This window comes from Thamnophis elegans, chromosome 1 (genome assembly GCF_009769535.1).
Source record: "Thamnophis elegans isolate rThaEle1 chromosome 1, rThaEle1.pri, whole genome shotgun sequence".
Classification (NCBI taxonomy): Eukaryota; Metazoa; Chordata; class Lepidosauria; order Squamata; family Colubridae; genus Thamnophis; species Thamnophis elegans.
In genome coordinates, this window is record NC_045541.1 from 8,199,079 (window position 1) to 8,213,708 (window position 14,630).

The 14,630-nt window shown below is 42.7% G+C and overlaps 1 protein-coding gene across 4 annotated transcripts in view; it reads right to left on the reverse strand.

Annotated features, from left to right (window-relative positions):
* LOC116503720 (CASP8 and FADD-like apoptosis regulator) overlaps nucleotides 1-14,630 on the reverse strand; it is a 69,129-nt gene that overhangs the window by 26,469 nt on the left and 28,030 nt on the right. The window contains exons 1-4 of one of the 4 annotated variants that reach the window (XM_032210309.1): nucleotides 8,383-8,487; nucleotides 3,596-3,939; nucleotides 2,841-2,940; nucleotides 1,985-2,120 (exon numbers count right to left, since the gene is read on the reverse strand). In XM_032210309.1, coding sequence (XP_032066200.1) covers nucleotides 1,985-2,120; nucleotides 2,841-2,940; nucleotides 3,596-3,909 — 550 coding nt within the window. In that variant the 5' untranslated portion in view covers nucleotides 3,910-3,939; nucleotides 8,383-8,487. The other 3 variants (XM_032210317.1, XM_032210301.1, XM_032210326.1) reach the window with 3 other exon arrangements.

Sequence of the window (14,630 nt, forward strand, 5' to 3'; positions counted from 1 at the left end):
GGAGTCCTTCGGGATTGGGTGGCATATAAATTTTAATAATAAATAAAAATTTTCATCTAACACAATTTCACCCAACATCATTCACCCCTGAAGTGAGATTGGCCCCATCTGTGTCTGCCAATCTTTCAGAAGCCCCTTAAGACGCGGCTGCGTCAGCGGACTTGGGGAAGATGGTGAGATGCCTCTATTGTAATTAATGTCAAGAGGGTCCCTCCTAGTCTTTTTAATTCATATTTCGCTTAATGATTTTACTATTTTTTTTTATAATAGTTTCTATTACGGTAGAATTTTAAAGTTTATTTTTACAGTCTGTGGGGTTAAGAGCCAAGGTGGCGCAGTGGTTAAGGTGCAGTACTGCAGGCCACTTCAGCTGACTGTTATCTGCAGTTCAGCGGTTCAAATCTCACCGGCTCAAGGTTGACTCAGCCTTCCATCCTTCCGAGGTGGGTAAAATGAGGACCCAGATTGTTGGGGGCAATATGCTGACTCTGTAAACCGCTTAGAGAGGGCTGAAAGCCCTATGAAGCGGTATATAAGTCTAACTGCTATTGCTATTATTACGCTACCCATACATTACCCATGTGAGATGTGTTGCTCTATCCATGTGAATGAATAAACGAACTTCTTCACAAAATAATACAAAGGTTACATGTTTTATCCAAACAATCCTCAAGATGCCTTAAGAAAGACTAATTGGGCAAATTCAGCATTGATCAACTTAGGAGATGCTTAAATTCATCAGGCTACAAGGGGATGGCAATGATACTCCATGCAGGCAGATGCAGCTCGTAAGCATCTTGGCTAAAGAAATGCCTCTTCCACTCTCTCACCCCTAAAGATTTTTTACCTCACATAAGGGTATTTTTGTATCAGTTAGAAAATATTAATGGGAACTTTAATTAGGTTCCACCACAAATCCACGAAGCCCTTATCCGCGGAGACATAAGCGCGAAGGCTAATTCGCGCCGTTCTAAGCGTTAAGGAAAAACGCGACCCTACCGCGATGACATAATCGCGGAGGGCAAATCCGCGCATTCCCAAGCACTCAGTACCCTAAACCGAACCCTAAACCTAACGCTAAACCTAACCCTAAAACAAACCCCTAAACCTAATCCTAACCCTTACCTTAATTGAAATCGGCTTTCTGCCGCGGCGACGTTTTAAAGCGCCCTTCTGTGGCCGCGCTGTTGTCGCGGCGGTGATGATGCGCGGTGATGACGTCGCAGCTTTAGCGCCGCGATTTTATCACCGCGATTTTGACGAGCGCGGTTTTGTAGTGCCACGCTTTAATTATAGATTAACGTTTATCTTCCATAGGCTTGAAGTAGTCCAAAACCACTTAGGAGACCCACAGACAATAGGACTTGCAGGTTAGCTGATATAATTGAAATGGAGGGTAAACCAGAAGATGGTCCCAAGTGACATACTAAATATATTTATTTTTGCTAAATATATTCTTGCCTATTTATTACATGATACAGAACATAGGAAGCGAATGGGGTGAAGCCCAAGCCCTTTCCCTGCTTCACCTCCCTTAACTTTCTCTGATCCTTTTTACTCTTTTTTCTCCTGAAATATGAAAAGTGAGAAGAAAGGGATCTCTAGCAGATATGGAGTACAGGGCTTAAGGCAGTGGTGGGTTTCAAAAAAATTTTGGAACCTCTTCTGTAGGTGTGGCCTGCTTTCCGGGTCCACTGGTGGAACCTCTTCTAACCGGTTCGGTAGATTTGACGAACCGGTTCTACCGAACTGGTGCGAACTGGTAGGAACCCACCTCTGGCTTAAGGGGGAAAAAAGGAAGGCAGTGAAATAGGTTATGTTCCACATTTGCCACCTGCCCCCCTTTAAAGAATAACAAGGGCATACTTAATAAGCCCATTTTTTGCTTGGGACTACTTGGCACAGTATTAATCTAGTACCGTGTGACTTGCACAGAAGAATGACCACAAATATTTGATAAACAATATTTTTCAAAATTAGACACCTTCCGGTTGTTTGTACATCTCTATTTTCTTCAGAAGACAAGGTGCTGTTTTCTCGCAGATATTTTCAAGAATATCCAGGTTTGACTCCTGTAGAAGGTCTTTCTTCTCCAGGGAAGTCAGCAACTCCGAAGCTGACTGGGAAAAAAATAAAATAAATGCAATAGTTATAACTTAAATGTGCTTTCCATGCTGCGGTAATAACCAAAGTTTTTCCACATCTTCAACCAAGTCCCGTCAGTAACATAAGAGCAACATCCAATGTTTCTTTAATAAATTGAAAATCTCCTAAACTGCATTGGCTTAAGTCAATCTCTAGGACTGGGCTTTTCTGGACATGAAAAGTGCATTTCAGAAAATTTCTATCTTCCATGTTTTTCTCAAAACATGTGTATCTTCAGGGGAAAGGCTGTGTTAAGGCCCATTTCATGATCAGGACTAAGGATAATCCTTCTTGCTCTTGACAACACAACTATAGCACTCTTTCCTTAGGAAAGTGGATTTGATGTTAAATCTCATATAGCAATAGCAGTTAGACTTATATACCGCTTCATAGGGCTTTCAGCCCTCTCTAAGCGGTTTACAGAGTCAGCATATCGCCCCCACAGTCTGGGTTCTCATTTCACCCACCTCGGAAGGATGGAAGGCTGAGTCAACCTTGAGCCGGTGAGATTTGAACCGCTGAACTGCAGATAACAGTCAGCTGAAGTGGCCTGCAGTACTGCACCCTAACCACTGCACCACCTATAACTTTTTTGGGATTTTTTTAAAAAATTATTCCTGCTTTATTTATATTTTTGGCAGGCGTTTTGAAATATGTTTGATGTTTCTTGCTTCTTAGTCTTTGGTTTTACTCACCATGATGGATTGTTTCTTTGGGAGGTCATCCCTCAGAAGAAAAGCAGCAGTCTTCACATCATCCTTTGTGAGGCCTTGTGTTACTTCATACAGCATCTGTCTGGGTGACAAGTCTAAACATTTAAGTATTTAAGTATTTAATGAATTTATATGGCACCCAATCCCGAAGAACATGTAAGCCAATGCTTTTTATATAAGATTATAAGCTATTCATCCTTAGCACCTTGCCTGCCTTTTCAATTTAAGCTTCTGAAATTTTTTATTTTTTATTTTTTAAATTTATTTGTATGCCGCCCTTTTCCCTGGGGGGACTCAGGGCGGCTCACAGTTCAAAAAAAGGGTGGGGGGAAGGACAAACAATTTCTAACATAAAGACAATACATCATTATTAAAAACACAACAGTCACACAATTCGAGTGGGGTTAGAATCTTAACCCCAGACCAGCTGGGACAGCCAGATCTTTAGGGCGGCGCGGAAGGTCTGGAGGGTGGTGAGGGTCCGAATCTCCACGGGGAGTTCGTTCCAGAGGGTCGGAGCAGCCACCGAGAAGGCTCTCCTCCGGGTAGTTGCCAGTCTACACTGGCTGGATGATGGAATTCGGAGGAGGCCTAATTTTGGGTAATGAACTTTGATGGCAAATATTTAGATATACAGAGTCAAAATAAATATATGATTAAAGTGCTTAGTACCCATTCAGAAGAGAAAATAATGCCTCAAACAATGTATTTTAACTGGAAGTGTTTGGAAAACTCACCGATAACCAGATACTTTTCTTTCCTTATGCAGTTTTTCTTGAACCATCTCTTTAGTATAACGAAGTTTCTGGAGCAGATCGTAACGCTCAATAATGTACAGAAGCTCTGCTATGAGAGAAGTATCATCCTTATTAATTAAGTCTTCATTGATGAGAAATTGGAAAATATCCAGGGCTGATTTCACTGTTTCCAGCTTCTTGAACGAGATGAAATCAGAACAGAGAAATTTCATATCTTCTACATCGTCCTTCCCTAAGTTTTCATCAATTGATAGTAGCTGCTGGCGAAATGCCACATTGTTGTCGTCACCCATGATGGAACGTTTTCTTAGGAGTTAAAATCTCTAAAACAGGGAGGGAAAAAACAATGCTAAGCATTTAGAAATAAGGTAGTGGAAAAGAAATAAAAGACATCCATGAAAGATAAACACTCACAAATTCTCTCCCAACCAACCAAAAACAAATACTTTTGCACAAAAGAATTACTGGTAAGAGCAACAGTTACAGGAAATAATGTCAACATAAACTAAAGTTAAATAATTCAGCAAATGATCACTCTGGGACGAGGGGACAGATAAGGGTTCCACCACAAAACCGCGGTAGACTAAAGCACGCTCGACGAAAGCGCATACCTGACATCATCACAGCGCGACGAAAACATCACGCTGTGAGCGGTAAAGTTAAAATTAACGCGAAAACCTTACCCTAACCCCCCCAAACCTAACCCTAAACCTAACCCTTAACCTAACCCTAAACCTAACCCTTAACCTAACGCTAAACCTAACGCTAACCCTTAACCTAACCCTAAACCTAACCCTAACGCTTAACGTAACCCTAACCCTAACCCTAACGCTAAACCTAACCCTAACTCTTAACGTAACCCTAAACCTAACCCTAACCCTTAACCTAACCCTAACCCTAACCCTTACCTTTACGTGAATCGGCTTGCTTTAAAAGCGCTTTTTAAAGCACCCTTTTTTCTCCGCGGTCATATTTGTCGCGCTGCTAATGACGTCAGGTACGCGCTTTAATCGGGCGCGCTTTAGTGGACCGCAGTTTTGTCGTGCCACGCAGATAAGTCATGTTACTGCTTTTGTAATGTGGCAATGTCACTAAAAGCTAGAACATATTTTTTTTTCCCCATGCACTCATATACACACTAAAAAAGTCAAATATATCATGACCAGACCTTTCCTTCCATTTCACTGAAACATGGTTTGCCATCTATTTGGTTAAAAAGTTATTTTCAAAGGTAATCAACAAACATTACCTAAAATCCTTTTGACATAATTCAACCATTTGTCAAAAGAGCTAAACATTAAGCAGTAATGTGGCTTATCATGTCCCAACAGGATAGGAACACCAATCCATATGAAGGCAAGAAATCAGATAAAAGTGAAAAGCACAGCTCTTTGTAGGGGGTGGAAAGGCACCACTACCCAAGATAACTGCTTCAATATAGTTGTTCAATCATCAGACAGTCTAAATGTAGTAAGCAAACAATTTTATTATTACTTTAGGAAATAATTTCAGATGGTGCAAGGTGAAACTATAGATGCCGTACCATTTACCACCCAGAGACCTATAAGATCACACAGAGTAGGCTTCCTCCGGATTCCATCTGCCAGTCAATGTTGGCTGGCGACTCCCCGGGGGAGGGCCTTCTCTGTAGCTGCTCCGGCCCTATGGAACAATCTCCCCGTGGAGATCCGGACCCTTACTACTCTTCCGGCCTTCCGCAAAGCGATTAAGACCTGGCTGTTCCGGCAGGCCTGGGGCTGTTGATTTATCCAGCCCCACTCTAAGCTATATGAATGTTGTGCAATTTTAATGTCTGTTCTTTTTAATTTTTATATGTCCCCACTCCCCGTTTTATCTGTAAGCCGCCCTGAGTCTCTCGAGAGTGGGCGGCATACAAATCCTAATAATAATAATAATAAACTGTACTCTCTCTAGTCTATAGCTTCACCTTACACCTACTGAAATTACTAATTTAAAATATAAATGCCCCCACAGTATATATGTATGTGTAAAACACACACACGCAGACACACACACACACAGAGGATATCAGGGGTGAAATTCAGCAGGTTCTGGAGAACTGGAAGCGGAAATTTTGAGTAGTTCAGAGAACTGGCAAATACACCTCTGGTTGGCCCCAGAGTGTGGTGGGAATGGGGATTTTGCAGTATCCTTTCCCTGGAGTGGAGAGGAAATGGAGATTTTGTAGTATCCTTCCCCTTCCACAGAACTGGCAGTAAAAAAAAATAATTTCACCCCTGCTGTATGTACGTACATATACACATGCATACATGCATACATTTATCACACTTGCTCACCCTTCACAGCAGGAGTGCATGAGTCACCCAGGTATGGTGGTGCCCTCAAAGCACAACATAGTGTACCAGCTATGATTTTCTACCAGATTAAAAAAACTGCTAGAGAAGGAGAGGAGGGAGGAAGAGAAAGAGAAGGAGAGAGGGTAGGAAGGAGAAGAAAGAGGGTAGGAGTAGGGGAGAGGTAAGGGAAGGAAGAAGGGGAAGGAGAGGAGGAAGGAAGGAAGTAGAGAAGGAAGGGTGGGAGAAAAGAAAGAGAAAATAAGGTGGTGTCATAGCAGGTGTGAAGGATGGTAAACAAAGCATTCCAAACCATACCTTATAACCTTTTAACTGGGGTAATAATAATATAAGAATGGCAAAGAAAAAGAATAACTATGTGAATGTATACCTATAACTGGATGTAAGAGAATAAATGACAGTAAAAATATAAAGCACAATATAGGTAAATAATATTTGGTCATAAGTAGCTAAGTATAAATAAATAAAGAATTGTACATAAAAATGGATAACGAATAAGGAGACTATGAACGCAAGATAGAAATGTATAGAAGGGAAAACACTAACTGCAAAGAAACCGATTCGGAACCGCGGTATGATATACGATGGAACTTATTGTTCCTATGTTGTTTTTAACTCATGTGTTTGTTTCTGTTGATGTGTTTATGTGTTTAAAATAAAAATTTATAAAAAAATACTGCTAGAAAGTTACATTTCCCTGTCTGATACAGAGTCCCAGTTTAGAACCTTCACAAGGAATGCAGCCCCACTTAAGATCAGTTGTAAATCTCCATTCATAATAAATAAGGGCTCTTCAATATATATTTTTTGCTGTAATTTCTATTTTTTTTCCCCAGCCCGATCCATTCTCAAATTTTCTGCAGGCCTCATTAAAAGACTTTGGGACAAGTAAATGGATATAATAATAAAAGCTGAAGGTTATTCACATCCTATGTGGATCCAAATTCTAAATGGCATTGATTCAAGCCCAGGGGGATAATAGGCTGTATTCTGGAACACTATAAATTACAAGCCAAGTATCATCTGAGATTAGTCCTTCAGGAGGAAGTCAGGGATTTTATACCACTACACTTCCAATGCTCCATCCTACCTTATCACAAAAACAGGACCTGGAGAATTCTTAAGTGAGAGAAATTCATCCTTTTTTTAATACAAAAATGCAAAATTTGCAATGTACACTTGAAGTTAGATCACATGGCAACCGTGGCCCTCCATTTTCCTTTGGGGGGATTTCCAGACCTTTTCAAAAAAATAAGCCTTCATTTTCCTAACGCACAACTTCCTCTGAGCAATGGGATCAAGGTAAGCTGCCTTTTTGAATTGGTCCATTTGATGCGCCCGGCACCCTAAAACCACAGAAGGGAATTCCCCCATCCGAGACTGCGCCTTTATTTGGGGGAAAAAAGGCTTTTTTAAAAAAAAATTATGTATTGTCTTATATGTTAAAAGTTTGTCTCCCCCTCCCCCTTGGGTTGTGAGCCGCCCTGAGTCCCCTCCAGGGAAAAGGGCGGCGTATAAATAAACTTCAAACTCAAACTCAAACTTTTTTTTTTCAGCTTGGCCTAATTGCAGTGTTTCTCAACCTTGGCAACTTGAAGATGTCCGGACTTCAACTCCCAGAATCCCCCAGCCAGCATTCGCTGGCTGGGGAATTCTGGGAGTTGAAGTCCGGACATCTTCAAGTTGCTAAGGTTGAGAAACGCTGGCCCTAATGAAAACTGGCGGCCTCGTTCACGGATTGTCATGGCAGGGCAGGAAGGATCCTTCCCCGTTACAGGGCCCAAGGTCTTTAGGGAGTAACTTTCATCTTCCACCGCCCCTCTTGATCACAACAGCCGCTTCCTTTTCCCTGGTCCCGAAACGCCACCGCCCTTCTACGAACTTTCTGCCCCCCCCCCCCCCGAACTCATTTCCCGAGCAAAACTTTTCAAAAGTTCATCAGCAACTTTTGCCACTTGTTCGGCTTTCGCCTGGACGGAGATTTTAAGAGGGGGGGGGGCAGTTAAGGCTGGAAAAAGGAAAGACGCCAAAAGGAAAGACGCCAACAGCGAGATCCAGGAAAACGGAGCTCCCTCCCTGCCTCCCTCCTCTCGGTTTCCTCCAACCCCTCTCCAAAGTCGCTTACTACCTCGATTGCGGCTCCCGGGGGGGGGGGGGTAAAAAGTTTTGAGCTGGAGTTGTAGATTAGTTGCAGGTGTTAAATCGAACCACAAAAGTAGGGAAGGCGGCTGCGGCGAAAGGGTGGTTGAAAAACGCGCCAGAGCTTCCAAAAGTCCTTTCCCCGAATTCATTCATTAGAAGCAGCGCAGGGTTACCCAAAAGCGCGCAGGGAACGCTCGGCTATGGATCCCGTGCGATCAAGCCGATCGGAGAACTCCCGTCCGAGTCAGAGAGAGCGAGTTTCTCTTTTACAAAAAAGGAAAGACTCACAAGTTTTTAATGCTCCGTTTTTTGAATTTCCGGCTTGGAAGTCACAAGATTTACGCAGTGTTGCTCCTCCCTGGGTAGGAAGCGATCTCCTTTTTTGGGTTGGTGGCGCCACGCTGCGCCCGGTATACGCTGCCCGTCTCCACCCACCCACCTACCCATCGTCCCTCCTGTGCTTTACCCAGATGTCGTTGCCTGGCCTCTCCTCTTCCACTGAAGATACGGGTTTAAAGGGCGGTGCAGCTGTAAAGGAGGAAGCCCGCTCGACGGCATTTGTTCGCTTTCCGGAGAGTTGCGTCGCATGCACTTCATAGCAATAGCGGTTAGACTTATATACCGCTTCATAGGGCTTTCAGCCCTCTCTAAGCGGTTTACAGTCAGCATATCGCCCCCATAGTCTGGGTCCTCATTTCACCCAGATAGATAGATAGATAGATGATTGATAGAGAGAGGGAGGGAGGGAGAGAGAGAGAGAGATGATGGATGATAGGTAGCGAGACAGAGAAAGACAGATGGCTGATAGATAGGATAAGAAGATTAGATAGATAGATAGATAGATAGATATAGATAGATAGATAGAAATAGCAGTTAGACTTATATACCGCTTCATAGGGCTTTCAGCCCTCTCTAAGCGGTTTTACAGAGTCAGCATATCGCCCCCACAGTCTGGGTCCTCATTTCACCCAGATAGATAGATAGATGATTGATAGAGAGAGAGAGAGAGGGAGGGAGGGAGAGAGAGAGAGAGATGATGGATGATAGGTAGAGAGACAGAGAAAGACAGATGGCTGATAGATAGGATAAGAAGATTAGATAGATAGATAGATAGATAGATAGATAGATAGATAGATAGATAGATAGATAGCAATAGCAGTTAGACTTATATACCGCTTCATAGGGCTTTCAGCCCTCTCTAAGCGGTTTACAGAGTCAGCATATTGCCCCCAAACTGCATTGGCTTAAGTCAATCTCTAGGACTGGGCTTTTCTGGACATGAAAAGTGCATTTCAGAAAATTTCTACCTTCCATGTTTTTCTCAAAACATGGGTATCTTCAGGGGAAAGGCTGTGTTAAGGCCCATTTCATGATCAGGACTAAGGACAGTCCTTCTTGCTCTTGACAACACAACTATAGCACTCTTTCCTTAGGAAAGTGGATTTGATGTTAAATCTCATATAGCAATAGCAAGTTAGACTTATATACCGCTTTATAGGGCTTTCAGCCCTCTCTAAGCGGTTTACAGAGTCAGCATATCGCCCCCACAGTCTGGGTCCTCATTTCACCCACCTCGGAAGGATGGAAGGTTGAGTCAACCTTGAGCCGGTGAGATTTGAACCGCTGAACTGCAGTCAGCTGAAGTAGCCTGCAGTGCTGCATTTACCACTGGGCCAGGCTCGCTTCATGGGGGAAAGAAGTTCACTTGCAGTCTTAAGGGCCGAGGAGAGGGGGAAGAGAGGTGTTGGGCGTGGGTGAAGTGATCCCCCCCCCGCCCCACTGGCGGAGATCTGTGTGCTGGTGGGGGAAAAGTGGCATGGACCCTCCTTTCTTGCCTGCAAACTGGGGAAGTTTGGGGTTGGATAGGCGGGAATCCACGCTTATTGCGAGGCGCCTATTCCCACTTGACTTCTGCATGCTTTTTTTTGAAAGGAAGAAAAATTAAATCCCCGGAGCGCTTTCCACCCACCCCTACTGATTAAAACCCACCCACCCCCCTTTATGATCCAGGCGATCTTTCCAGATCAAAATATTTTAATGCAATTTACCCTGAGATTATAGAGTTTTTATGGTACTGAATTACATGACCACGGTGATAGATCAAGTGGTGGTAGATCAGGTGCTGCTACCCCATTAGGTGCTAAAACTAAACTTTACCTTTACTCTCTAATCCGTACCCTTTTTAAAAACCTTACCTTGACTCCGGGCTGAAAAAGTAGAGGAATGAAGTGAGCAAAGGGGGGGGAAAAACTTTCTGCGGTTTTAGCCTTGAACTAAAAAAAATAAATAAAGTCCTCTCTAAAAGTTGTGTAACAATGTGGGAAGCTATCATCCAGCCCTCTCCCAGAAAAAATGAAATATCCTAGGAAATATTGAAAAGGCAGAATATTTCTCTGGATGTGAAAAGAAAGAAACATGTTTTAAAAGACAGAATAGTTGCCTGTAGTTTCCAGCTCATCCCCACGGTTAATGGGCCATTGAGAAGGCCAACCTACCCCTTTACATAATAAAGACTTCACTAGCAGCTTACAGGAAGGCATGATATTGGAACTTTACTCAACTGACCACATGGCATCTGAGAACTCATCCATACCTGGATTCAAAACACAGCCTAGAGAGTAGCCCCCTGCATGGCACCATGGGAGTCTGACAACCAATCAGAATACATTTCTTACACAGGAACAGGAAACAGAGAGGTGGGACTGAACAGGTTATAAAAAGCCTAGCAAGCCCCTCCCTCAGCCCTTCACTTCTTCTCCACCAACATTGAAGCATGTGATCACCTTTTCTGTTCAGGGCTCAAGCCATGTGGTCCTGTCCACCAATAAACCATCTTCCCAAGCAGCCTCCATGTCTCCAGTGTTTTTTTCCCCACTTGGAGCCGAACCCAGAAGGACATTTCTTTCATCAACAAAATGAAGGCATCTGGGTCTTTGCAACCTTAAACTCTCCTGACTCCATGCTCCAGCTGGCTAGACTATAGAGTGCTCTCTACAGGCAGTCAGCCAGGCAGCTAGAAATTGCCAAGAGTCCACCATTTTGTTGCACAACTTTTACATGTGCCTCTTTTTTTTAGAGCTGACTCTCCACCCCCCCTTTAGTTCAGGGTAGAAGACTGCAGAAAATATTTTATTTCTTTGTTCCCTTGATTCCTCTACTCTTCAGCTTGGTGTCAGGGCAAGGTTTTAACCTTTAAGTAATGTACGTATTAAGGCACATACTTCCTAACATGTAGCTGTAGCTCCATTGAAGGTTACATGTTGAATGGGGTTGGCCAGCCAGTTATGAATCCATCTGGTGGTGATGCTGTCATCTTTCTGACTTACCAAGTAGTACATTGTGGTCTACTTTATCAGATGCCTTACTTAACTCCAAGTAAATTATGTCCACCACATTTCACTGGTCCACTGATTTAGCCACTTAATCAAAACACGCCAAAAAGATTGCGTTTTGACTTCTGGATATATAACTTGGCTTGCTTCTAGGTGTTTGTGGATTCGTGGTAGGTATCTTTTACAGAATTTTTCCAGATGTTGATGTCAGGTCTGTAGTTTCCTGAATTCCTTTTTTTTCATTTTTGATGATGGAAAACCATGTCACTCTTTTCCAGTCCTTTAGCAGTTTCCTGGTGCTCAAGGATCTTTGGAAGATATAATACAGTGGTTCTGAGATCACATCTCCCAGCTCCTTCAAAATCTTGGGATGTAATCCATCTGGACCTGGTTTTCAATCATCTAAGGTAGATAGGTATTCTCTTATCATTTTCTTGATTTGTATTCCTAATCTGTCTTTTACAGTACTGTTTTTGATAGGCTGGACTGTTGTTTTTTTTCAATTCAAAACTCAAGCTCCTGTTGTAATTGTTTCTGATCACTGATCAGAATAGACTGTCCTAACTTTGCAAATCCTAGTTTTGTTAAGAACGAGAAACCATCATTTATGGTTACAAGAGTTATTTTCTGGTTCCTCAATCTCATGGTCAGAATATTGTACTGGAGGCTGAATTGCTGTAGCCTCCAAGTCCATTTCAGGGGGTCAGGGCTCAAGACCCCCAGATTTGTAACAATCTGTTTCAACTTTTATCCCAATAAAGAGGTATGAATGACTATTTAAGAGTATTTCCATTGCTAACTTTTTGTTCCTATGTTGTTTTTAAGTTATGTGTTTGTTTTTGTTGATGTGCTTAGGTGTTTAAAATAAAAAAATAAAAAATTTAAACAGAAAGAAGGAAGGAAGGAAGGAAGGAAGGAAGGAAGGAAGGAAAGAAAGAAAGAGAAAAGAAAGAAAGGAAGGAAGGCAGGGAAAGAAAGAAAGAAAGAAAGAAAGAAAAGAGGAAGGGAACGGAAAGAAAGGAAGGAGAGAAAGAAAGAAAAAGAAAGAAAGAAACAGAAAGGGAAGAGCAGAAAAAGGAAGGAGGCAGGGAGAGAGAAAGAGAGAAAGAGGAAGGGAAGGGAAGAGATCATAAAAAGAGAAACTGCTGAGAATAAACTGGGACAGCAATGTTAAAAAAAAAAAGTATTTCCATTGCTGGTTCGGGGCATTTCTATGCCATTTCTGTGCTTATATTTCTACAATTGCTACTGAAGTCCTAGGGAGGTTGTTGATTAAGTGCTCAATAAGTTCCTTTCCATTAAAGGGAAAGTGAGATGGAGGATTTTTGGCAAGGCCTGAGCCTGTTAGGCAGGCAATGCTGTATAGCTTTTTGCCTTGTTTGTCCGCACATCTTCCCTATCTTATTACATTCTCCATATCCTGTGTGAGATTAGTTTTATCAGACGTCTGCAGAAAGTCCTTTAAAATTTCAATTTTGTTGCCACTCCCATTACAACACTATCCTCCAGTTGAGCCAAAGTCTCTCTCAGTTCTACCATTGGGCTATTTTGTAAGTGGTAATCAGCTAAACATGGTAGTCATTTTTGAGTTCCAAGTCTGTTTTTAAAGACCAATTCTCTGACTGTAACTGCCTAAAGAGCTCATCCATTTGGGTCAGCCCAACTCCCAATAGTACTGCTAACACTCCAGGTAAATCTTTCTGTTTCTTTCTTCCTCTTAGCAATAGCAATAACAGTTAGACTTATATACCGCTTCATAGGGCTTTCAACCCTCTCTAAGCGGTTTACAGAGTCAGCATATTGCCCCCAACAACAATCCGGGTCCTCATTTTACCCACCTCGGAAGGATGGAAGGCTGAGTCAACCCTGAGCCGGTGAGATTTGAACAGCCGAACTGCAGAACTGCAGTCAGCTGAAGTAGCCTGCAGTGCTGCATTTAACCACTGTGCCACCTCGGCTCTTAATTTGTAGAGTTTCCCAAATTCTATCTTAACATTTCTCCCTGAATATACTGATTTCATTTTCTGCTGCAAGTCTTCCAATAGGTAATCCCAACTTCTCAAGCAGTTTCTTCATCACTTCACAAAATACCAAACCCATTTCCCCTCCTCAGAATTCTCCAGTAAAGCTGCAGCAGTGGTGGGATTCAAATAATTTACCAACCAGTTCTCTGCCCTAATGACTAGCTGGGTAGGCGGGGCTCAGTGGTCATGTGGGCGTGGCCAAGTCAATGTCACTCAGGTCGATGGGCACTTCGCCTTAGCTGTTCCAAGAGAATAAGGGCTAACCGGAGAGGCAGTTTCTGGAAGCAGGGCAATAAAGAGTAGGCTAGAAACAACACCAGAATGTTTCCTTCCTGCCTTCCTTACAGGATTAGCCCTGTAAAGTGGGAAAAAACAAAATATTTCTTCCAACAACCGGTTCTCCGAACTGCTTAGAAAGTTACCAACCGGTTCTCCCGAATAGGTGCGAACTGGCTGAATCCCACCACTGACTTGTAGCCTGGACAGTGATAAAGTATCTTTTTGTCAGTCATCCCACATTTCCACCAAGGCATAATTGATCACTCCAATAGTAAATTTAAATCGTTTAATTTGTGTATCTTATCCTGACCCCAGTAAAAATATTGCACGCATTCCCAGGTTTGGTTCACGGTCACTCACACACTCACAGCCCTGGTCAACAACTGGGAAATACTCAAACTACTTTCAATTGAACATTGAGGCCCAATAGGTTCTTTGGCACCCACAGAAAACCAGTGAATTTAAAATACAGCACAACTTTACTGGTTACAAGGCACATTTGCTATTCCCCACCACCACCACACACATTCATTCACACTTACCTACATCCTTCACCAGCTAGAACGATTTAAATCTGCATCTAAAGACCACAAAGAGCGGGCAGGTTTTTGGGATCCTTTTATCCTCCAAAGTCTTTGCTTTTTGAGTCACAAGACTGGCAGCTACTGTTGCCTTATTAACGGTCTGGCGCAGAGATGGGTTCCTACCAGTTCGCACCTATTCGGTAGAACCGGTTCGTCAAATCTACCGAACCGGTTAGAAGAGGTTCCACCAGTGGACCCGGAAAGCAGGCCACACCTACAGAAGAGGTTCCAAATTTTTTTGAAACCCACTACTGGCAAGGATCTTGTAACTTGACAGCTTTAAGACTTGCATGCTTCAATGCCAGAGTTTCTGAATA